The 21,708-nt window shown below is 40.8% G+C and overlaps 1 protein-coding gene across 11 annotated transcripts in view; it reads left to right on the forward strand.

The window, feature by feature from the left end:
* The first annotated feature begins 458 nt into the window (after nucleotides 1-458).
* The window catches only part of TASP1 (taspase 1), a 166,159-nt gene continuing 144,909 nt past the window's right edge, over nucleotides 459-21,708 (forward strand). For 4 of the 11 annotated variants that reach the window (XR_007355589.2, XR_007355590.2, XM_048842611.2 and 1 more), the window contains exons 1-4: nucleotides 459-560; nucleotides 9,724-9,942; nucleotides 13,207-13,274; nucleotides 17,085-17,153. Coding sequence is in view for 9 of the 11 variants with exons in the window: in XM_048842611.2 (XP_048698568.1) it covers nucleotides 9,798-9,942; nucleotides 13,207-13,274; nucleotides 17,085-17,153 (282 nt within the window). In the remaining 2 variants the exon portion in view is untranslated. Of the gene's footprint in view, nucleotides 561-715; nucleotides 873-6,971; nucleotides 7,087-7,950; nucleotides 8,065-8,335; nucleotides 8,459-9,723; nucleotides 9,943-13,206; nucleotides 13,275-13,708; nucleotides 13,802-17,084; nucleotides 17,154-21,708 lie in introns of those variants that run through there. The other 7 variants (XM_048842619.2, XM_048842620.2, XM_048842612.2 and 4 more) reach the window with 6 other exon arrangements.

The raw sequence follows: 21,708 nt of genomic DNA on the forward strand, positions 1-21,708 counted from the left end.
CCGCCTGGTCCCTCCGCGCGGCCTTCAGCAGTAGCGACAGGTGCTCGGAACCTCTGACAACGAGGCCACTTCGCAGGAGCCCCTCCCAGGCCGGCTGCCGCGCCGGGCGGGACGACCCGGCGGGGAGGGCGAGGGCCGGGAGCCCCTCAGGCGGGGCCCGCGAACGGCTCGTAAGGGGTTAACGAACGGCAGCCCGGAGGGCGCGCTGCCCTAGGCGCCGCGCGCTGCGCAGGCCGGGTGAGAGGAGGCAGCCGGCGGGGCGAGGCCGGCGGCTTAAGGCCCTTCCTGCCGCCTCCGCTCACCCGCGCCGCCCGGCCTCTGCGAAGCGCTTTAGCGCCGCCCCCTCCGCTCTCTATTGGCAGAACTGCCCCGGAGGGGGCGGGCGCAGGCGGTATTCGGACCCTGCCCGCCAATGGGCACTCGGGCTGCGTCCGGCCTCTTCATGTCACGTGATCGGAGTGGCCCACTGACAGCCTGAGGGGGGCGGGGTGGCTCCCCTTCCCTGAGGCTGCCGGCGGTTGAGCGGTTCCGGGTGCGCGCGAGGCTGGTGACCGCGGCGGGTGAGTGCCTCCCACCCCGATCCTTCTAGCCGCGGGCCCCACCCGCCCCCTCCTCCTTCCGGGCGGGGCTCGCTTGCCTCCAAGCGCTGCGGCGGCACCGGGCCACTCTGGGTGGGGAGCCGAGCGCGGGCTCGTGTCGTCCGCCGGGGTGTGGCCCGATGACATCACCATGAGATGGTGGGACGTCATCTCGCTGGTCCCCCCCCGGGCTCGTTTTGTGGTCGCCACGTGGTGGTGTTCCCCTGTTGTCGTGGGGTGCGTTGCTATGGTGTCACCTGCTGACGTCACATTGGGGTGGTGATGTCACGTGCGGTGAGTTATCCTCGCTAGAGAGTAGTGTGGGGCTGTGGGCCTGCATGACGTCAGTGCTGTGATGTCACTGGGGCCTGACCTCCATCTGCGCCCAGATTGGTGCTGCTTTAGCTATGCTGTGAGGTATAGGTAGTTCTGAACTGAGGCCCTCTCAGGTACTCCTAACCTGCTTGGAGAGCGTTTGCACAGTAACTACATTTGCTTAGGAAACACAACCTTTGTGTGAGCGTTGTTGTAAGTTGTTGTGTACGGCCATGAAGTCTGAAGGGACCCATAGCTCTAGTCTGACCTCTCTGTATATCATGGTTCCTAACATTTCACCCATCATCTCTATAGTGCGCCCACTAATTCGTGTTTGGCAAAAGTCTTCACTTGAAGACATCAAGTGATGAACAATCCAACACTTCACTTTTTCTAATGCTTAATAATACTCCTTGTTAAAAACGTGTTCCTTTATTTCTAATTGTTAACCAAAAAAATGGTTTCCTGTTGCTTTTGTTAGCCTCCGTTTTGGGAACAGGTTTTTCAAAAAGTGCATAATTGACTTTAGTAATATTAAATCTCTCACCACATCTAAATCATGATCTAATTTTGCTGTTAATTACTGTTAATATAAGAGTTATTTCTTGACTATCTTTGTGGTTATTGCTTGTTTATGTCTAGTCCAATCCTGCCTCAGTTACTGCTACCTTCTTCTCAGTCTTCCTGATGCCCCTATTATCTTCATAGAGCCTGTTCAAAATACTGTTACTGAAAACTCTCCTTCTTGTCATTCAGTCCATATTACCTCTGTCTTTTACATTCATTCACTAGTTTCTCTTTTCCCAGCATACCGAATTCGCAGTTCAGGTATTGAGTTCTAGGTCCTTCATAATTGCACTGTCTGAACTTGAGACCTTCTCTCATATTGCATTTCCTCTGATCTATCGATATCTGCCTGGAAGCTTCTGTTTCACTATGTCCAAAATTCTCTCATCTTCTTTCTTTGCCTCCTTACCTGTTGCTTGTTATGCATGAACGGCCTCTTGTTCCCTTTTTGCCAAATGACCATTGTCTTAGTTAAAATGCCTTCAAAAACTAACTCATCAATGTTGCACATGGGAACTGAGTTATATCTTAATAAAGAAGACATTCTTTAATTGCGTCCTCAAGATATGGACATAACTTAATGTTTATTCTTCCTTACCGCATCCTTCCATGTTTGTTGCTCACTTGTCAAATGTACTTAGGTATCTATATACTCCCATCACTAGAGTGTTTATCACTAGATTGTAAGTTCTTACAGGCAAGTGTTATGAACAAGTCAGAAGTAGGACGTAAAAGGTGGCTAGTGCAATGTGGCAGCTTAACAACAGACCTCTTAAGTCTCCCATACAACCTGGGAGACTCCTGTTTTTGAGCGCACCCTAGTGCGGTCCCAAACAACTGCTAGTTTCTCCCAAGTGGGGGAGGCACTCTTGGTTGTGTCTCCATGGTTAGTCTCCTTTATGAGGCTGTCTGTGGCTAGAGTGCTTCAGGACATTAGTTGGAGTTCAGCCCCCAATGTGCTTGCAGCTGTAGAGATGATAGAGTGGTGCACTGTTGTCGTGGGGAGGTAGAAGTTCATGCTTAGAGGAGAGCTGGAAAAGAGAATGAAGGAATTTAGAAGGGCGAGGGGCATGGGGATAGGAACAAGTGGGGAAGACAACTAGAACAGCTAGAATGGGAAAACTTTAAGGGGGTACATGTGGAGCTTGAGGTGGCGTTTGGGGGGAATAGCAGGGATATGACCGGTATCACAACTTGTAGATTTGATGTGGAAGTGAAGTTAAAAATGGAAAGATTTTTGTGGAGATTGCACTGCCTTGTTTACAGCATAGGACATGCAAACTGGGGCATTGTAATGCTGGTATAAAATCTACAGCCTTTCAAATCTACAGGTGTGTAAATTTACAGTGTTTAAATGCATGTTGTCACATAACTTAGGCCCAGCATGTTTCTATCTCTATAGTATTTGCAATCTGGAGAAGAATGTCCTTCAGGTTTTAATTACTGTAGCCTTGTTCTTAAAATACTGCTTTGTTCAAGTATTTTTAAAAAATATCCCTATTTATGAGGGATTCCAACAAAAATGTATGTTCTTCCTTTGATGCTTTGGTGGGTCACCAGTACTCTCGCCAGTGCTCAGTTGCATCCATGCTTAAATTATGGTAGGATGGATGTAAAGGAATAGCTCACAGTTAGAAGTGTATTTATGGGGTGACTCATCTATGGCCCTTCTGTTCATGTCATTTCCGTGGAGAAGAAATATGTCATCTTATGCCATATAACAGGGGTCTCTAAACTTTATGATTTGAGGGCCATATTAGATTTTTGAAGGGGCTTTGAGGGCCGAAGCAACTGTGAAAGAAATTAAATATATGCAGATATATGCAAAATCATTAAAAAAAAAAAACACTACTCTACTCAGTTGGTTGGGACTGTTTGGTTCTATTAGTCCTGTAGTTAAAATTTAACCATTATAAAATTGTTAATTTCCATCTTCTTTACTCCATTTATTGGAGATGTAATGAAGCATCTGGCTTGTATTTTTACTCTAAGGCAGGGGTCTGGGCCTGCGCGGCTGCAGCAGCAACTCTCCCCTAAGTTGGTTCCCCTTTTGGGGGGATACTGGCTCCCGGGGGCACTCACCCCTCTGCACAGCTCAGCTGTGCTGCCGCCCCACGTTAGCTGCTGCCATCGGCCCCTCCCTCTGCCTGCTCGGCATGCCTGCTTAGCTGTTCGCTTCTCCCCTGTTGGTTGGAGGGCCGGACAAATGGAAGCCCCGGGCCGGATCCGGCCCACGGGCCGTAGTTTGGAGACCCCTGCCATATAACATAGGGAGTGTTTCTCACAAATGTTGTCCCCAGCAAGCAAACTGCAAGCCTGGGTATAAATGGGGCTATTCCTACTTCTATCCATGGCGCCATTCAACTGTACTGATAAACAAAATTGTCATTGTATTTACTTCCTAAAGTTAATTAGAGATTAAATGAGTTAATATACACAGAGGCCAAAATTAAGTATACGAATCTTTTTTTTTTTAAATAAATTAGGGCTGTCAAGCAATTAAAAAAATTAATTGCAATTAATCGCATTGTTAAAGAATAATAGAATACCATTTATTTAAATATTTTTGGATGTTTTTCTACATTTTCAAGTATATTGATTTCAGTTACAGCACAGAATACAAAGTGTACAGTGTTCACTTTATATTTATTTTTGATTATAAATATTTATGTTGTAAAAAAACAAAAGAAAATTTATTTTTCAATTCACCTCATACAAGTACTGTAATGCAATCTTTTCATCATGAAAGTTGAACTTACAAATGTAGAATTATGTACAAAAAAAGTAACTGCACACAAAAACAAAACAATGTAAAGCCTTAGACCTTACAAGTCCACTCAGTCCTACTTCTTGTTCAGCCAGTCACTCAGACAAACAAGTTTGTTTACATTTGCAGGAGATAATGCTGCCTGCTTCTTGTTTACAATGTCACCTGAAAGTGAGAACAGGCATTTGCATGGGACTGTTGTAGCCGGCATCACAAGATAATTATGTGCCAGATGTGCTAAAGATTCATATGTCCCTTCATCTTCAACCACTGTGCTGATGACCAGTTCTGCTTGATAACGATCCAAAGCAGTGCAGACCGACGCATGTTCACTTTCATCATCTGAGTCAGATGCCACCAGCAGAAGGTTGATTTTCTTTTTTGGTGGTTCAAGTTCTGTAGTTTCTGCATCAGAGTGTTGCTCTTTTAAGACTTCTGAAAGCATGCTCCACACCTTGTCCCTCTCAGATTTTGGAAGACACTTCAGATTCTTAAACCTTAGGTTGAGTGCTGTAGCTATCTTTAGAAATCTTACATTGGTGCCGCCTTTGCATTTTGTCAAGTCTGCGTGAAAGTGTTCTTAAAACGAACAACATGTACTGGGTCATCATTCGAGGCTGCTATAATATGAAATACATGGCAGAATGCGGGTGTAAAAGAGCAGGAGACATAGTATTCTCCCCCAAGGAGTTCAGTCAAAATTTAATTAATGCATTTTTTTTTTTTAGCAAGTTTCATCAGCGTGGAAGCATGTTCTCTGGAATGGTGGCTGAAGCATGATGGGGCATATGACTGGTTAACATATCTGGCACGTAAATACCTTGCAATACTGGCTACAAAAGTGCCATGCAAATGCCTGTTCTCACTTTCAGGTGACATTGTAAATAAGAAGTGGGCAGCATTATCTCCCGTAAACAAACTTGTTTGTCTTAGTGATTGGCTGAATAAGAAGTAGGACTGAGTGGACTTGTAGGCTGTAAAGTTTTACATTGTTTTGTTTTTGAATGTAGCTATATAACAAAATAAAAATCTACATTTATAAGTTGCATTTTCATGATAAAGAGATTGCATTATGGTACTTGAATTAGGTGAATATACTATTTTTTTGTTTATCATTTTACAGTGCAAATATTTGTAATAAAAATAATATAAAGTGATCACTTTACACTTGTATTCTGTTATAATTTAAATCAATATATTTGAAAATGTAGAAAAACATCCAAAAATATTATTTAATACATTTCAGTTGGTATTCTATAGTTTAGCAGTGCGATTAAAACTGCTATTCATCACAATTAATTTTTTAAATTGTGATTAATTGTTTGAGTTAATCGCATGAGTTAGCTGCGATTAATAGACAGCCCTAAATAAACTGTATTATGGCATCCTTTCTGTGCATTGAGTACCTTATCAAAATATAACTGCTAATAAACATTTGTATAAGAGAGGGTAAGTATCAGTCTCGTTAGCAATGAGAACTATGCCCGTGAGGTCAGTAGGGTTAAACATGTTATTTGCTGATGGTGAACCTAGCCTAGAGTTTCACTCTTCTTAAACCCACAATTTGGCAATTTTAAATGCATTAGTGCTGGCTAGTTGTTGGAGTTGGGACCACAGCATTACTGAATTGCTGTGTACTTGGCTAACTGCTTAACCTCGCTGAACCTCTGCCTGTTTGTAAAAGGGAAATATCTACCTCTGAGGATGGTGTGAGCTGTGTATCTTTAATACTTAGTATCTGGATGAATATATTATTATATAACAGTATTCTGATGCAGTAAAAATACTTTAAATTATTTAAACCATTTCTAATTAGCAGTGCCATAAGGTTGGTTTTTTTTTTTTTTTTTCTAAATATTTAACAAAGCTTAGGAAGCAGTATGAAAATTTACACGGAAGTTCCACTGAAATGACTGGGATACTCCAACTATTGGTTAAATAAATGATTATTTAAGCAAAAAAATTAACATAGGTTATCAATTTTAAATAAATTTATGTTAAGGCCTGAATGTATTATAATGTATTAATCAATTGAATAAAAATATGAATCCGTAAATGTTTGCTGCTGAAGTTTAAAGAAAATCAAACTTCTGTATTGGTGGAAGTCTTTCAATAAGCACCTGGAATGGGAGTATGTTGAAGTGCTAATCCAGTTTTTGACAGCAGTAGCCTTTTCTACAGGTGCAGAGAGAATATTTTCTTTTCAGTTTATTCAACCAGGTCAGTTCAATGGCTAGTTTATTCAAAGTTTCAAGAAGCCAGTGGCAGTTGAAAAAGCAGGAAAGCTTGTTTTCCTGTTCCACTATATGAATAAAAACTAGGTGTCAGACAATGAGATCAAAAATCTTGAAGGTCATTGTGACCAGAAACAATCAATTAAATCCACTAGTTACAGGTAATATTTCCTTTGTTTAATAAATCAATTAGTTTTAAATGTAGAACGTGTTTTGATCAACTTACTTTTTTCTTATATATCCAGCATAACCAAGGTAGTTTTATTTAACTAATAAAGGAATTAGTTGTGGTTTTTGTGCATTTTCAGTTGAACTGTAGTTTTATCCTAATAAAGCTTGACACAAATCATGAGGAAAAATTAATCTAGTAAATAAGAAATGCATAAATCACCATTCTTTAGTGTAAAAATTAAGAATATGAAATATGTATTAAGCTATAGAATTGCTTATATAAATATTATTACTTCTGAGGGAATTCTGCACCACACAGAATTCATATCCCCCGCAGATTTCTTTGCTTCCCTGCAGAAAATGATGGGGAAGCAAAGGAAAATGGAAGAGTTGTCTCCTCTCCCCGGCAGCACAGGCGCTTTGTTTCCGTCACCCAGAGCAAGCTGGCAGAGAGGTAAATCACTGTGGGGCTGGGGATGCCCATGGGTGTAGTTTGTGGGCGGGGGCCACGGGGAAAGGAAGGGGTGTGGGATAGGGTGGGGAGAGGGATGTGGGAATGAGGAGCAGGGGAGAGGAAGGGGAATGGGATGGGGATGGAATAGGGGAATGGGGGAGGGAAGCGGAAGCCTGGCATGCGGCATCCCCTCCGCAGCAGCAGCTGCGGCTCCCCCATTAAGCAGACCCATCAAACCCCCACCCTGATGAGTCCCACCCACTGCCCCCAGTCTGCCCCCAACGAGTCTCCCGGACTCCCATCCCACTGAGCCCCAACCTGCTGCACCTGGAGTCCCCATCCCCCCAAGCCCTGCTGCCCCAGCATCCGGACCCCTCTGCTGAGCCCCTCCCCCCACCTGATTCTGCCATCTTTATTCACTTTAGTAGTATGTAGGCTGCAATTAGTCCCAATGTCAATATGAGCTGTATACATACATCATATTGAGCTGCTGTTATACTTTCCACTCCTGTTCCAAAGCTGCAAGTTCATCTGAATTATGTGTACAGAAATAGCTTTGTTGCATATACTAAATATACCCTCCACCTTTTGAACTACCCACTGTTTTAAATTAAATTGAGAGATGTTGCCTCTTGATTGATGTGTACAGTGCTTTGCAGATGTAAAGCCATAAGTGTTGATTAGCTTTGATGTTCTGTGCCTGACTTCTGAAAACTACTTCCTGCTGTCAGTGGAAGCTTGTACTTCATACATTAGGTACTAGACCACCAGTTTAAATTTTCCATAATCATTCTGTAATCATCAAAACTTTATTCATCTTCTGAAATTGCAAAAAGTTACCAACACTCGGTTCTTCCAAACTAGGTGAACCTAGAGATCCTGCTGAACACTGATGACTAAGGCTTGGTCTACACTTAAAATTGAAGTCAACCTAGCTACATTGCACGGGAGTGTGAAAAATCCACATCTCTGACTGAGGTAGCTATGCTGACCTAACACCCAGTGTAAGCACAGCTAGGTCAATGGAAGAATGCTTCTGTCAATCTAGCTACCATTGCTTGGGGAGGTGGTGTTGCTGCACCCATGGGAAAAATCCCTTTGGTCATTGTGTCTGTGACTGTGTCTACCCTATGGGATTATACCAGCATAGCTACAGTACCATCGCTGTGCACACTATGTGGATTAACTGTGGTGGCTCCTCTTGCTGTCATGGTTTTTTAAAAACCTTGTTTGTATCTTGGCCTCCTAGGAATAAGAAGTTTTCATGGAATATAACTGAGGATAAAAGATGGAAAATTTTTATTGTGGCATCTTTAAATTACTAGTTTTTGGGAGCACTCACTTCACTGAACAGTACATCCATCCTTTTTTGGTAACACAGTTACACTTTTTACCATAACTTTCTGTTTACAAGTAAATTGCATTTTCTTACCTTTCTGTTTGGCTACCACTGCACTGTATGCAAGCCCTTTCATTGTATAATACCTTAAGGAGAAACACAAATATATTTATTTGATACACAACTTGGTATCTGTGTGTCTGTTAAGACTGCTGTATCGATCACATACCTGATGCAACCTCAAAAAGTCAGAAAAGAGTACGCAGTCTGACAGTATATATCGTTTAGTCTTGCCTCTAGAGATGCCACATACCACAGACAATGCATCTCAACCATATCTCTGCGTTAGTCGGAATGCCAGTCTTCCAACATCCTCTTCCCTAAACTCCCACCACCAGAGACGAGACTCTTCTTCTGACTCTCCTTTGCTGTCCACTTCTGGGAAACCACGCCCAGGTTTGTGAAAGGAGTTGCTGAAAGGGTGCCACAACACTATCAGGGCCGACTTGAGGCTATGGTGTTTGGTGGATATGGTATTAGTGAAGTCTGGGTCTTTGGGTGGAAGAAAAGAGGGTATCTACTGTTCTTTTGAGGCTTTGTCAGGCATGTTATGTAGCAACCTTCATTGTTATGCAACACTTTATCAATTTTTCCAGTCCTTTGATTTTTGAAAGGATCGCAGCAGCAGCAGCTCTTCATTTCATGACACAGTTTCTTTATGAAAATGCCTCATCAGCTTAGCAGCTGGGAACTTTGACAAAGTCCTGGTTTTTATTAATTGAACTCCTGATAACTATAAAGAGCATGTTTTGTTTTCTGTCTAATATTTTCTTCACAACTGTAAGTGCTGGAAACACTTCCTTAAAAAGCAAAGGTTGAGATTCTGGACCATCAGTGCCGCACAGATTTGATGATCATAATCAGAACAGATACGTTATGGATGTAATGTCAAATAAAAAGATCATAAACTTAAAGTAACTTTCCCTTTGCTAAAATTTACCATAGTTAAACTTCAAATCTCAAATCAGTAGCTTAGATGGGCTAGAAAAATTGTAGACTCAAAGTAAACTTAGAGCCTCCTAAGTAATTTATATAAATACCTGGAAAAGTCCGTTTTTACTCCCGTTATGAGCTGTAAAATGGAAGATGCAAAACTCGATCCCTGCTTAAGTGGAAAAAACAACCTAACTTTAACATGAATCTTCTGCTGTTTCTCATAAAATGCTTTTTGCATAAATTTGCCTGAACTGTGTTCAGTGGAAAAAATTACGTAACATTTACATATGGTTTTACCTTAGGGTGAATCCTCTCCAGAGTTTACTTTTGGATGAAAGCATGCTCTCTTTCCGGTAGAAGATGGTGACCCTGGAGTATGATCATGGAGAAGGGGATGAGTTCAGTAGAAGTGTTACCTTCCAAATCATCCCAGGTTACTGCCGTGAAGGTGATAGTGAAGGAGCATGAAACAAAATCGATCCAAAAAGGGAAACGAGTGGGATTTGTGCTTGTACATGCAGGTAAGATTCCAGAAGTTGAGAACTGAGGTGGTTTTTTAAAATTTGTAATAAAATCCTAAGTGAGTTATGCAAACCTCTGTGGCTGTTTCTGCTGTGAGTGAGAGTTCTAATGCTAACGTGATGGCCTGGATTGTCCTCCAGGATTCATGTGCACAGAGACCCCTCAAAGTCATTTCTCCCTTTCAGTGAAAGGAAGAGTGCATGCCATCTGTATCAGATTTTAATGTATGCCTCAAGAAGGTTCTAAGTCTCTCGGAACACTCTCTGAAATCCATTTAGGAGTCTCAACCAGTCCTCAGTAACCTACCTATTCTGGATACCCGAGTGGGGGTTTTGCAGGTGGTCGGGCTGTGTGAAGCTGAGCTATTTCCTCAGGAATAGGGTGGGGGACTAGAGCATCAGGCTAGTCTGTGAGGGGTAATGATGGACCGGAATTAAAACATGACCTACCTCCTACAATATGGAAAGCCATGAGCACTGTAATTGAAGAAGAGAGCTTCAATTATAACCCTTCCTTTTTAGTGGTTGCTTATAACTTAAATTTCTTTTTGACCTGACTTCCCATGCTTGGTTTTGGTACAAGAGAGAACTCTTCAGTGCCTTTTTGCTAAGCTTGAACAAAAGCTGTTTAGCTACTCTTAAAAATGTGCAAATGTGTAGCATGCCAGTACTTCTGGCTCAGTGCAGTCCTCCTTCTTTCCTACATGTTTGCTGAATTTAAGTTAGGGTGGGTTTGGAGAACAGGGGCCTGTTTTGGGATAGTCAAAGATGGAAGGAACATTTCCCAATTTTCTGTCATCCAGCATGCAGTGGGTTTCAGGCCGGTTTGTTGGCACTTATCCATGTGATGATATAACCTGTGTTTGAGGAGGAGATAACTCTGCAATTTCACAGTCCATACATGGAGGGCTGGCATTGGGCTGTGGGGAAAAGCTACGTGACGTGTCTTGTGCACTTAGTTTCTACCATGTTTTGTCAGCACTACTCAATTGATGGATTGCAAGGGGGCATCAGCTGGGTCATATCATGTTGTCTGAGAGAGCAGCTAAATTATGCGATGTTAGGACCCTATGGATATTTAGACAGTGGAGAAAGGGAGCAGTTTGCTCCTTGGTCCTCTCTCTTTACCTTGCTGCTGCTGTGACTCCTGGTTTCAATCCTGTTGTACATCTTCCTGCCCATCACCAAGTTACAAAGCAGCTCCCTTTTCCCATCACATGCTCAGTATTCTAATTCAGGCTGGAAAGGCAATGCTTAAAGGGGCTGTGTCTTCAGCTTCATAGACTCTTGCAGCTGTGCTGCCTCAGAGCTGAGCACTCTGCAGTTTACGCATGGTGTCCTCCACACCAGCACCAGTCCCTTCAGCCAGCTGCCCTCACAGCACCCAGAAACTTCTTACTGTTTCTTCTGTGACCCTAATCCCACAATGCTTTGTGGCTACAAGAGATGGTAGAATATGTTGGATAATGGGATGACTCTTTGGGTCACAGCACAAATGCCTTAACTGTTTTGCTACCTGATCACATGGTGGTATGCTCTCTCAAGCACAAGTATTGTGAAAAAATACACTAAATAGTGATCACAGCATGCTGTCTAGTTGAAAACCTTTTCTTTAGCACGCTGTGACATCCTGACTGATTGCCTTGGTTGATGCTTAATTCTTATGTTGTGGGGATAAGGACAATTTTTTCCTGAATTTGTGTGTCCAATTTAATAAAAGAAAGGAAGTGAGCTGGAGATGTGTGAAGGGAAAAGGAGCACTTTAGGGTGTTTGGCCTGAGGAAACACTAGATTTATGTACACCAAGATTTTTCAGACTTGTAAATTACCTACGTTTGCAGTTATACCAATTGTCCCTTCCACCTTGATTGATGCTGCATCCATTGGGAAATTAAGGTTCCAAAAACTTCTAGTATAGTTAACGTTCTAGAGAAAATAATACATTTATTTCCTTGATACTACAAGGAATCTTGTTAAATATAGTGGCAGGTTCGTCTTTAACATTTGTTTCTGGACTATAGTGGGAAGTGAATTATTTGTATCACCATGGCTCCTAGTAGCCCCAGTTCGGGACCAGGACCCCATTATAATAGGCACCATAGGAACATGGAACAAAGAATTATCCTGCCCCAAAGAGCCTACAGTCTTACAACTGCAGCTGATTAAAGCAGCCTGGTGATGCTTAAAATGCCCAAGGAGCTAAAGGTTGTAATGTGTGTTTTTTAAAAGAATAAGACCTTTAAGGTGAGCAAATATGTACAGGACACCTTGCTCTGAGTCAGTGTTTAAAAACCCTGCTTGTACTGTTTTAAGAATAAATGGATGTGTTTAATATGCTGTTGCTTATGGTGTATTTTCTCCACTATTGGTGTTAGTTTAGTTTCTGATAAACTAAACTGATTGTTTAAAAGAAGCTTAAGCGCAGACAACACTGAAGATGAGGAAGAGGGAGCTGGGATGAATATCACAAGTAACAAAAAGAAAGAAAAAGGCAGTTTGCTAGAAATAAATGTTAAATTACTCTAAGACTATGGCTTCTGTTGCTGATAGTACTTGTATTGGTTTTCTAGACCTGTGGAGGCAGGAAAGAGTGGCATAAGGTTAGGGTAAGGGTGGAGAGATGCTTGGAGTCAGTTTGGGGAGGCAAGGAACAGGAACAAAATGGAGATTGAAAATGAGAGTAGTAGAGACATATTCCATGTAATCTTTCTCAAGAAACTGGGTCTTGCAGTCACAGAGCAGAAGCAGTAGTTTAAAAAAAAAAAAAAAAAAAAAAAAAAAAAAGCTAGTGCAGGGATCAAAGTGGAAGGAGGGCCACCTCACGTGATCAAAGATACAAAAGAAAAAGTGGAGCATGACCCTTAAAACCATAGCAATATTTTTTTTGGTGGCTTAACATAGTGACAACTGTCATGTCTGAAACTCTCCAGGAATAGGCAAAACTGGAATCTCCCAATGAATATTTAGAGGGTCAGAATATTTACGTAAAATACTGGAAGTTGTACCTCTCCACTTACATCAGTAGTGTAGATAACTGTCAGTGGCTATTCTAGATTAATTTTGAAATGCTTGAAAGTGTTAATCTGTGATGGAAATAGATCAGTAGTCTCTGTTTTACAAAATGACATGGAGTTATGTACATCTGAGTTAAGATGCTGTTGTCAGCCTATATTGTAATTCCTGGTGAAAACACTGTCCCAGTATATTAGTTTGACTGCTTACCATAAGCTGTACTTAACTTTGTTTTTCTGTCTTTAATAATAGGTGCAGGTTATCATTCTGAATCCAAAGCTAAAGAATACAAACATGTTTGCAAAAGAGCCTGTCAGAAGGTATGACTTCCCCGGTTCCAAACTTTTTTCTTTAGAGGATCAACAGGCTTCTAACAAATCTGAGTTTACTAGAGTTCAATTTATGAAAGGATTTTGGGTCTAGTCTCTAAAGTTTTGATCTGTTTTGTGAGCGTTTTGGATATTATTCAGAAGTGCATAAGTGTGTTTTCATGAAGTGTTTATTTTGGGATTCATTAACACTATCCCCTGGATACAATTGTGCTCTGAAGAGTTTACATTTCTGTGGACAAAAAAGAAATAGCAATAAAAAAACAGAAACAACTGTGCACTTCATAAGGGAAGAATGGTAAAAACTTTAAGAGAAGTGTGATTTGAATAACAGATCAATAAACAGTATTGCATAATCCCCCAAAGGATTATGGTTTGCTCTATACCTATTTCACTTGCACAGAAACTACATACACATTCTCTCTCCTTCAGAGGGCTGCAATACTTGAGGATTATTAAAAGAAAAGAGTGGTGGTTCTCTGCTCATGCAACAATTATGGTTCCAGGGCTTGCTCCAGGTACACATACAAATTGTGTTTTTTTCATTTCATATCATGATTCCAAATCATGTTTCTGTGGTATCTCTTCTTGCTGCTTGAAGGCTGGCTGGCACTCACTGGTCAGGAAGATATACACCTAATATGTGTGGCCTGAGTCAACAGCTTATTTATGGAACATCCATCCACCTATGGACATCTGACTGACCTGGATATTTAAATGGTGATTTTGTAGTGATTTTATTGCTTTTCTCCATAAGGACATCAGAAACTGTCATTTGGCCAAGATATTACAGCATGTCTATGGCAGAATTTGGAATAGAACATGAGAAGAATTTATTAATTCTTCCCGTTAAGTTTGGGACAGAAGTGGAAGGATAAGTGAATGTAATTTGTCTCTTGATTAGTTGAACAGCTGCAAATTGGATATTGTTAAAGAATAGATGTATTGATTTCAATTCAGTAAGTGTGTGAATGAGAACAAGTTTAGGTGGCAGTGCATCTGCTCATGCTATCTGTAACTTTGTCTACTTTTGTGTTTTAGACGAAGTGTTGTCAAACTGGTCCTGGTGTCTGATAGTAAAGGCAGTAAGACTTGTGCTGCATATGAATTATACAGTGTGTGAAATAAAAATATGCATTGAGGACTCTTACAGTTAGACCTTTGCCAAAGCTACCACTGTTAGAGGACATAATCACTAAATCTACTAAAGTCAGTTGTTCACTTGTTGCTATTTCCAGTACATCTAAAGTTCTAGCATACAGCCTGTTTATAGAGCTGGTTGCAAAATGGAAATTTCTGTCTTGCAAAAAATTCCAAATTTTTGAAAATTTTCATCTGAAATTGAGATTATGAAACCTCAAAAACTAGATTTTTCACCGGAGACAAAACTGTAAAACTCCATTGCCGGCGAAATGAAATGGAATTCAGCTTCCTCCCTGAGGGCCCCAACTGGCTGGTCTGCTTAGCTTTTGTCAACATTTTTGATAGAACGAGCACATTGCTGTGGAATATCTTGGTTCTGTCAAGTCAGTATCTTCCATTGGAAATTTTTTGACCAAATCTGCTCATGCTTAAGTTTATTCAATTTATTCTAGTTTCTAAAAAATTATCATCTTAAAATTTACAAATCTTTAATATTTGATGGGGCTAATTGGATTAATGTTTTTTCTCTCGTGTAACTTAATGCTTGTTTAATGAAATGCTGTGTGTTTACAATTTGACTTAGATTTGATTTTAACATAACCATTCAAATGGGAATCTTGAGGTCTAGGTAACTTGATATATAGAAAACTACATGTACCTTTGGCCTATATATTAAATGTTTTATAGATTATTGCTGGTGTGGAGATTATCGGATTCTTTTGAAAAAAGACTGTTGAAATTGGAAGTAACTTGCAACATATCTGAATACTTGCCGATATAAAATCACTTCTCCCTTATTGTATGGTAACATCTCCATTAAAAAGTAATTCTCAGTGCTTTGATGGAAGATTTATATAGCTGACTTTTTTCAGGGGAGTCTGAAGGAGTTGGGTGTCTAAATCTTATAGGCTTATTAGAAAATCCCACCCCTCATCTCCAAATACCAATCTCACTTTGTAACTAACAGTTTGAATAGTTTAACACTGAACTTCAGCCCTACCTGGTATCTCTGTTTTGTGACGCTACTTTTCCACTTACTTGCCTGAGTTGTAAATTTGCTTGCTGTTGAGGATAATGCTAATGGTAACTTGGTATTCCATTTGGTTCCTTGAGCTAGGTAGCCAACATAATATTTGAGTAAGAATAAACAGCATAAGATTTGTGCTGCAACTAAGGGCAGGTCTACGCAATGGGGTTAAGTCGACCTAAGTTATGTAGCTTAGGTTGACTTATTGTGATGTCTATACCGCACTGGGTCGATGGGAGAAATTCTCCTGTTGACGAACCTTATGCTTCTCATTCTGGTGGAGTACCAGGGTTGACGGGAGAGTGATCAGCGGTCGATTTAGCAAGTCTTCACTAAACCTGCTAAATCGACCTCCGATGGATCGGTCGCCGCAGCATCTATCTACGGTAAGTGTAGAAATGCCCTAAGAATGCAGCCCTCATTAGTTCTTGTGAGTTCACTGAGGGAATTTGCTGTGACCAGAAGTTTGTTCTAGGTTTTTGTACAGCATGGATCTGGGAAATTACTACATGGCTCCAAAAGTTTATATCTTTTTAGTGCCAAACTTGAACAAAGATCATCACTTGTTTATTTTGCATTTATGTTGCTAGGCTTGGCAGAGTTTGAGTTTTATTTTTTATAATTTCAAAAATGATTATTTTTAAGCATTTTAATGTTTTTAATAGATTTAAATTTTCACAATGTCAGGAAGTCAGTGGCGGGTCAGATAATTATTTAATGACAGTAGATGGAGAGATTGAAAAAATTAAAGCTTTGTAAATTGTCAACATCACATGTCAAAATATACAAAATAAATATCCTTAAATCAAACTCTGATAAGTTCTCAAGCAACATTTTTCTTACTGTGCTTTCTGTAAATTTCAATTATCATTGATGGAAATATTTTCGTCAGTTGGTGTATATATGGTGAAATCAATGTTTACTGACATTTAATGATTAAAAATCTAATCCTTTCAACTGTGTGTGTTGCTGACATCTGGACCAACTTACTCAATGGTACAACTAATCATTTTAATGGCAGCAACTCAATATGACACGGTGTAGTTTAGGGTTGGTTTTTTTGGTGTCAGAGCCCTGTCATTAGTTCAAGTGTGGGGGAGACATATGTTACTATCAGATTCAACCGTCCATTTTTTTTGCCAAGTGCAGTGTGGTTTCATGATGCCAGAACAATAATATCAACTCTTGTAAAGAGAGATTTCTTCTCTCACAGTGCCTTTTGTCTTATTTGTCCTCTTAGTCTATGTCTACACTGGCAATTGAGCAACACAACTTTTGTCATTCAGAGGTGCTAACCTCCTCCCTCCCTCCCCCGAAAAACAAAAGTTTTGCTGTAGCAAGTGTCAGTGTGAACAGTGTGTTGTCGGCAGGAGCACTCTCCCGTCGACAACGTGAATGCCGCTTGTTCAGGGTGGAAGTCTTTTCTCGGCAAAAGTGCCAACAAACAGTGGCTACGCTGCCCGACTTTTAGCGACATGGCTGTGTCGCGATAAGCTGTATAGTGTAGACAAAGCCTTAGACTGAATATTCTTGTGGTGGGGATTCTGTCTCACTCAGTGCCAAGAAAATCATTAGAACTAGCCATATAATAATTAAATGCAAAATCATCAACTAAAAATTCTGTTTTACAGGCAATTGAAAAACTACAGGCTGGTGCTCTTGCAACTGATGCAGTGACTGCGGCACTAATCGAACTAGAGGTACTTCTTACTTTTAATTCAGGAATTAAACCAAGTGAACGTGTTATTGCCATATAGCCCAATGCTATACAGGGTGGATGATATTTTGCATATTTTTCAGCGCTTTTGGATCATTTTAGGAAGGTGCTGTATAAATGTAAAGCTAATTTGTTTCTTCTGACAGTCATGAGATCATGTTAAGGTGAATAGTTGTATTGCATTGTGGAACAGAGGTTGCATAGGTGATAGACATTACTTCATTGACATTCTGTTTCAAAATGGCATATTAATAAACTTTGTAATAATTAATGATAACTGTAACATGGTTTGCTAAACTTAATAATTCTTTATTAGATTTTGGTTTAGGTGTGAGAATGACTGTTAGTGGATGCTTCCACAATTAGCCTTATACGTAACTGAATTTAGCTTATAAAATATTCTCAGAACACTCTTCTGTTCCTTAAAATTCTTTGCTTGATTTAGGATAGCAGATCTTGGTTTAGTACTTTTAGCATCTTTCAACAGAAGAACTAAAGATAAACATTTAAGGCAACTGAAAGAACCTGTCTCTAGGGTATGCAGTGGGTTTTGCATCACCAAAGATAGTGGCTTTTATTTTTATGATCACTTCAGCTAATTTTTAATTCTGTTAGGGAAGCTGTTTCATGGGTGGGAGCATGGAGGTCCAGTACTGTGAGCGTGAAGAAAACTCATAGAAATGTTGTGAGCACTGTGAAACAACTTAAATTTACTCTTTTGTGTATTAGAATTAGTTGCTGCTCAGCATTCCAGTTTAGACCTATATGTATTAGCAAGATAAACTAAATTTAAAATTTCCTAGTTTGTCTGCTTAAGTGGCCTAGAAATTAGAGGTTTAACAAGAAAAAAATATAGGTAGCACATTGCAGGACACACAATTGTACTTAAATGAATGTAGCTTGTTAACAGAGTAACTTAAAGAGATTTAGGAGGCATTAACTCTCTTGATTCTGTTGATGAAGGTTCTCAGCTAAACCAGTGTTCCAGTCCATATGTCTTTAACATGCTGGGATATGAGTAGGGCCCTACCAATTTCATGGCTGTGAAAAATGCGTCACAGACCTTGAAATCCGATGTCCACTTGTTCTTAGGAGCACCCCAGCAAAGGGGGCTCCTAGCTCTAGCTGGGCTGGGGAGGGACAGGACTTGTCCTTCCCCTGCACAGCTGCTCTGGGGGCAGGGGAGGAGATCAGACCCACCTCCACCTCCAGGAACCTCCTGTGGCTGCAGGAAGCTCTGTGGTTGCTACCTTCAGAGTCTAGCTCTGAAGGCAGCACAGAAGTGAGGGTGGCAATCCCATGACCCCTCTACAGCAGGTTCGCAACCTCCCCCCCACCCCATCCCCTTTTGGGTTGTGATATGAGCATAGAAGTGGGCTGTTTGGAGAAGCCTGGCTTGTTGTGTTAGGAATATGTTGTATCAAGTTATGAGCAGTTTTTGGTGGCTTAAAGAGAATTGTAGTTACTTTCTTCAGGTAACATGAGCTACTGTATACAGAACAATATGGAAAATGCAAGTCATGTCTAAAATTTTTGGTGGTGAATGGAAAATAAAGGATCCCGACTCCTTGCAGTTGTGGCGATACTGGTAGCTGTTTGTGTGGGGAAGTCTTGAAGGCCATATCAGTCTTGCATTCACATTTTGACATTCTGACTTACACTGAGTAGCTTCTGACACATCAAGTAGTCATGACTACTTACAAAGTAAGGTGAGTAAAGGTGGCAGAATCTGGCTCCAAATGGGGAGATGTAGCAAGACTGGCCCAGGTTCTCTTACTCCCTTATGGCAGCAGTTGCAACCAAGTGAGAAGCAGGGATTCCTCCTCTCTCATACAAGTCACAACTTCTTGCTCCACAAGGAAAAATGTTAAATGTTGCACAACAAGGAGATTGATATATTTGGGGAATTTAATACAAGAGGACTAACAACTGAATTTGCGTATAGGCCTTGTCTAGACAAGGGCAAGAGGTGTGTGTTTGTATGAGTTAGCCAACATGTTCTAACTAATGTGTTTGACAAGGTAGAATGTATTTCAACATGTATTAAGCTGACTGAGTTAAAGCCCATAAGCTTTAATTTAACAAGCTTAGCACATGTTAAATGTTGTGCTACTTGTCTACACGAGACTGTTAAAAAACGTTGGCCAACAGAATAAACTGTACACAAGACAGAGGAGTGGCAGTCTGGCATGCTTTCATTACATTCAAGAAATTCCTGCAAGCTAAAATATGACTAGTGAATCTAATTTCAGGTCTAACATCCTTGTCAAGTCCTCTTTATTGTTTCTGATGTAAATGCTTCATAGAGCGTCCTTCCCCTCCCCAGAAGAGTCTTATTTTTATCTAAAATCTCCATCAAGAGGTTCTTCTACCATTTTATATATTTTTATCATGACTGGTTTTGTTTTTGTTTTGTGTTTGTGTTGTTTCAGAAGCTCTAACTTTTTAAAGTTTGAATGTTTAAGGTACCATGAGTTATTCCTATCAACTATCCTGTTTTCCCTTTCTGTCTTGCTAGACTTCCCATGATACATCAATGTATTTCATATTATGGTTCTGTATTGTTGCTAGTCACCACAGTATTTTCATATTTGTGAACTCTAGCTATTTAGTCTTTGTTTTCCTGTGTTCTGAGGTATAATTCTGGTCTATAGAGGGTATCACACCACTCTCATCAGCATAGTATCTGAGTGTCTTCCAGTAGTGCAATAAGTGATGTGACTAACATCTTTCATGTATGTTTCACTCTCTCATCCAAAATGGTAGTGTTTTGCTTTGGTAGGGTTTTGTATTGGGTTTCTTGTTTTAATGTACAGGCTGCTGTGTGAATATGTTGGAGAAGGCAAGGTCAGAAGTTCACCTTGGACTTGGAGGATGTGACTGGAGTCCCAGGGGGGCCATGCTGAGATTGCTCAGTTAGGGCAAACTGCAAAGAATGAGGCAGACAATCTCCCAAAACTGGTGATTATTCCAATACTTAGATTCACCAAGCCAGCAACAAAACAGCTTCTGCAATACCTTATCAGTTACCCAGAAGCCAAAAACAGTTCCCTTAAAGCAGCCAAGACTTCGGGCTCACACCCAGACAGCCAAGTCAAATATTATGAGGATTATTGAAAATCATGTTCATCATATAAAAAGTTCTACAGATCCCAAAGGATCGGACACATTATCCACCAGGTTAATGAATATTTCAGATCTTACCCAAATACACACTTATAGTCCAGTCTTATTAACGAAACTAACATTTATTAAAAAAGAAGAGAGAGTGAGTATGGGTTAGAAGATCATTATACATACAGACATGAATAGAGTCCTTAGGTCAGTTTCATAGTAGAGCTGGTGAGCTTTAGCGTTGCAAAGAGTTCTTTCAAAATTATTCCACAGGTTCAGTGTAATGTTCCAATATCAGGTGTGACAAAGTTCCTCCTCTGCCTTGGTGGGTCTTGTGCTTATTGGCGGATTTGCTCGCCTTGGAGCTTCATGGCAGCCCTCAGTTTGGCTGTTTTCGTGAACCCACAGTCCAGGTCAACTCCTCCTGTGTCTGACCAGGAGTTGGGAGGTTTGGAGGGAACCTGGGCCCGCCCTATACTCCGGGTTCCAGCCCAGAGCCCTATGGAATGCAGCTGTCTAGAGTGCCTCCTGGAACAGCTGTGCGACACCTACAACTCCCTGGGCTACTTCCCCATGCCCTCCTCTCAACCCCTTCTTTATTCTCACCATAGGACCTTCCTCCTGGTGTCTGATAATGCCTGTACTCCTCAGTCCTCCAACAGTCCGCGTTCTCACTCTCAGCTCCTAGTACCTCTTGCTCCCAGCTCCTCATACGTGCACCACAAACTGAATTTAAACCCAGGTGCCCTGATTAGCCTGCCTTAATTGAGTCTAGCAGCTTCTTGATTGGCTGCAGGTGTTCTAATCAGCCTGTCTTAATTGTCTTCAGAAGGATCCTGATTATTCTGGAACCTTTCCTGTTACCTTACCAGGGAAAAGGGACCTACTTAACCTGGGACTAATATATCTGGCTTCTATTACTCTCCGGTAGCCATCTGGCCTGACCCTGTCACACAGGGCAAACCAGAATGGAACTGGAGACCTCAATCTTGTGGCTCAAGCTTCCCTTGGTGAAGCATAAACGGATTTGAGATGAAAGGATCAGGTCCCAAGAGTTTTTTATAGAGATTACTGGCAGCCTCTTGACAGGATGCAGTCCTTGGGGTGGACAGTAGTGTCTTTGAAGTAACTTCTTATTTCCTAAAAATCACCAGTAATTAGCTACATGGATTAACATAAGGCAATTGCCTATCTCCAGCCATTTATATGTGATTTGCTACATACTTCAAAGAGAAATGAAGACAGTGATATCACTACAATCACAGTTTGTTTAAATGTTAATATCTTCTTTTGATCTCTGAATTAACAGAATACAGCGATAGACAGGAACTATTTGGTTACATTGTTAACCCCTAACAATATACATGTAAACACACAAAAACATAACTGTCATCTACTAATATGTCTATAAAGGTTGAATCTGG

Source organism: Caretta caretta, chromosome 3, assembly GCF_965140235.1.
Source record: "Caretta caretta isolate rCarCar2 chromosome 3, rCarCar1.hap1, whole genome shotgun sequence".
Classification (NCBI taxonomy): Eukaryota; Metazoa; Chordata; order Testudines; family Cheloniidae; genus Caretta; species Caretta caretta.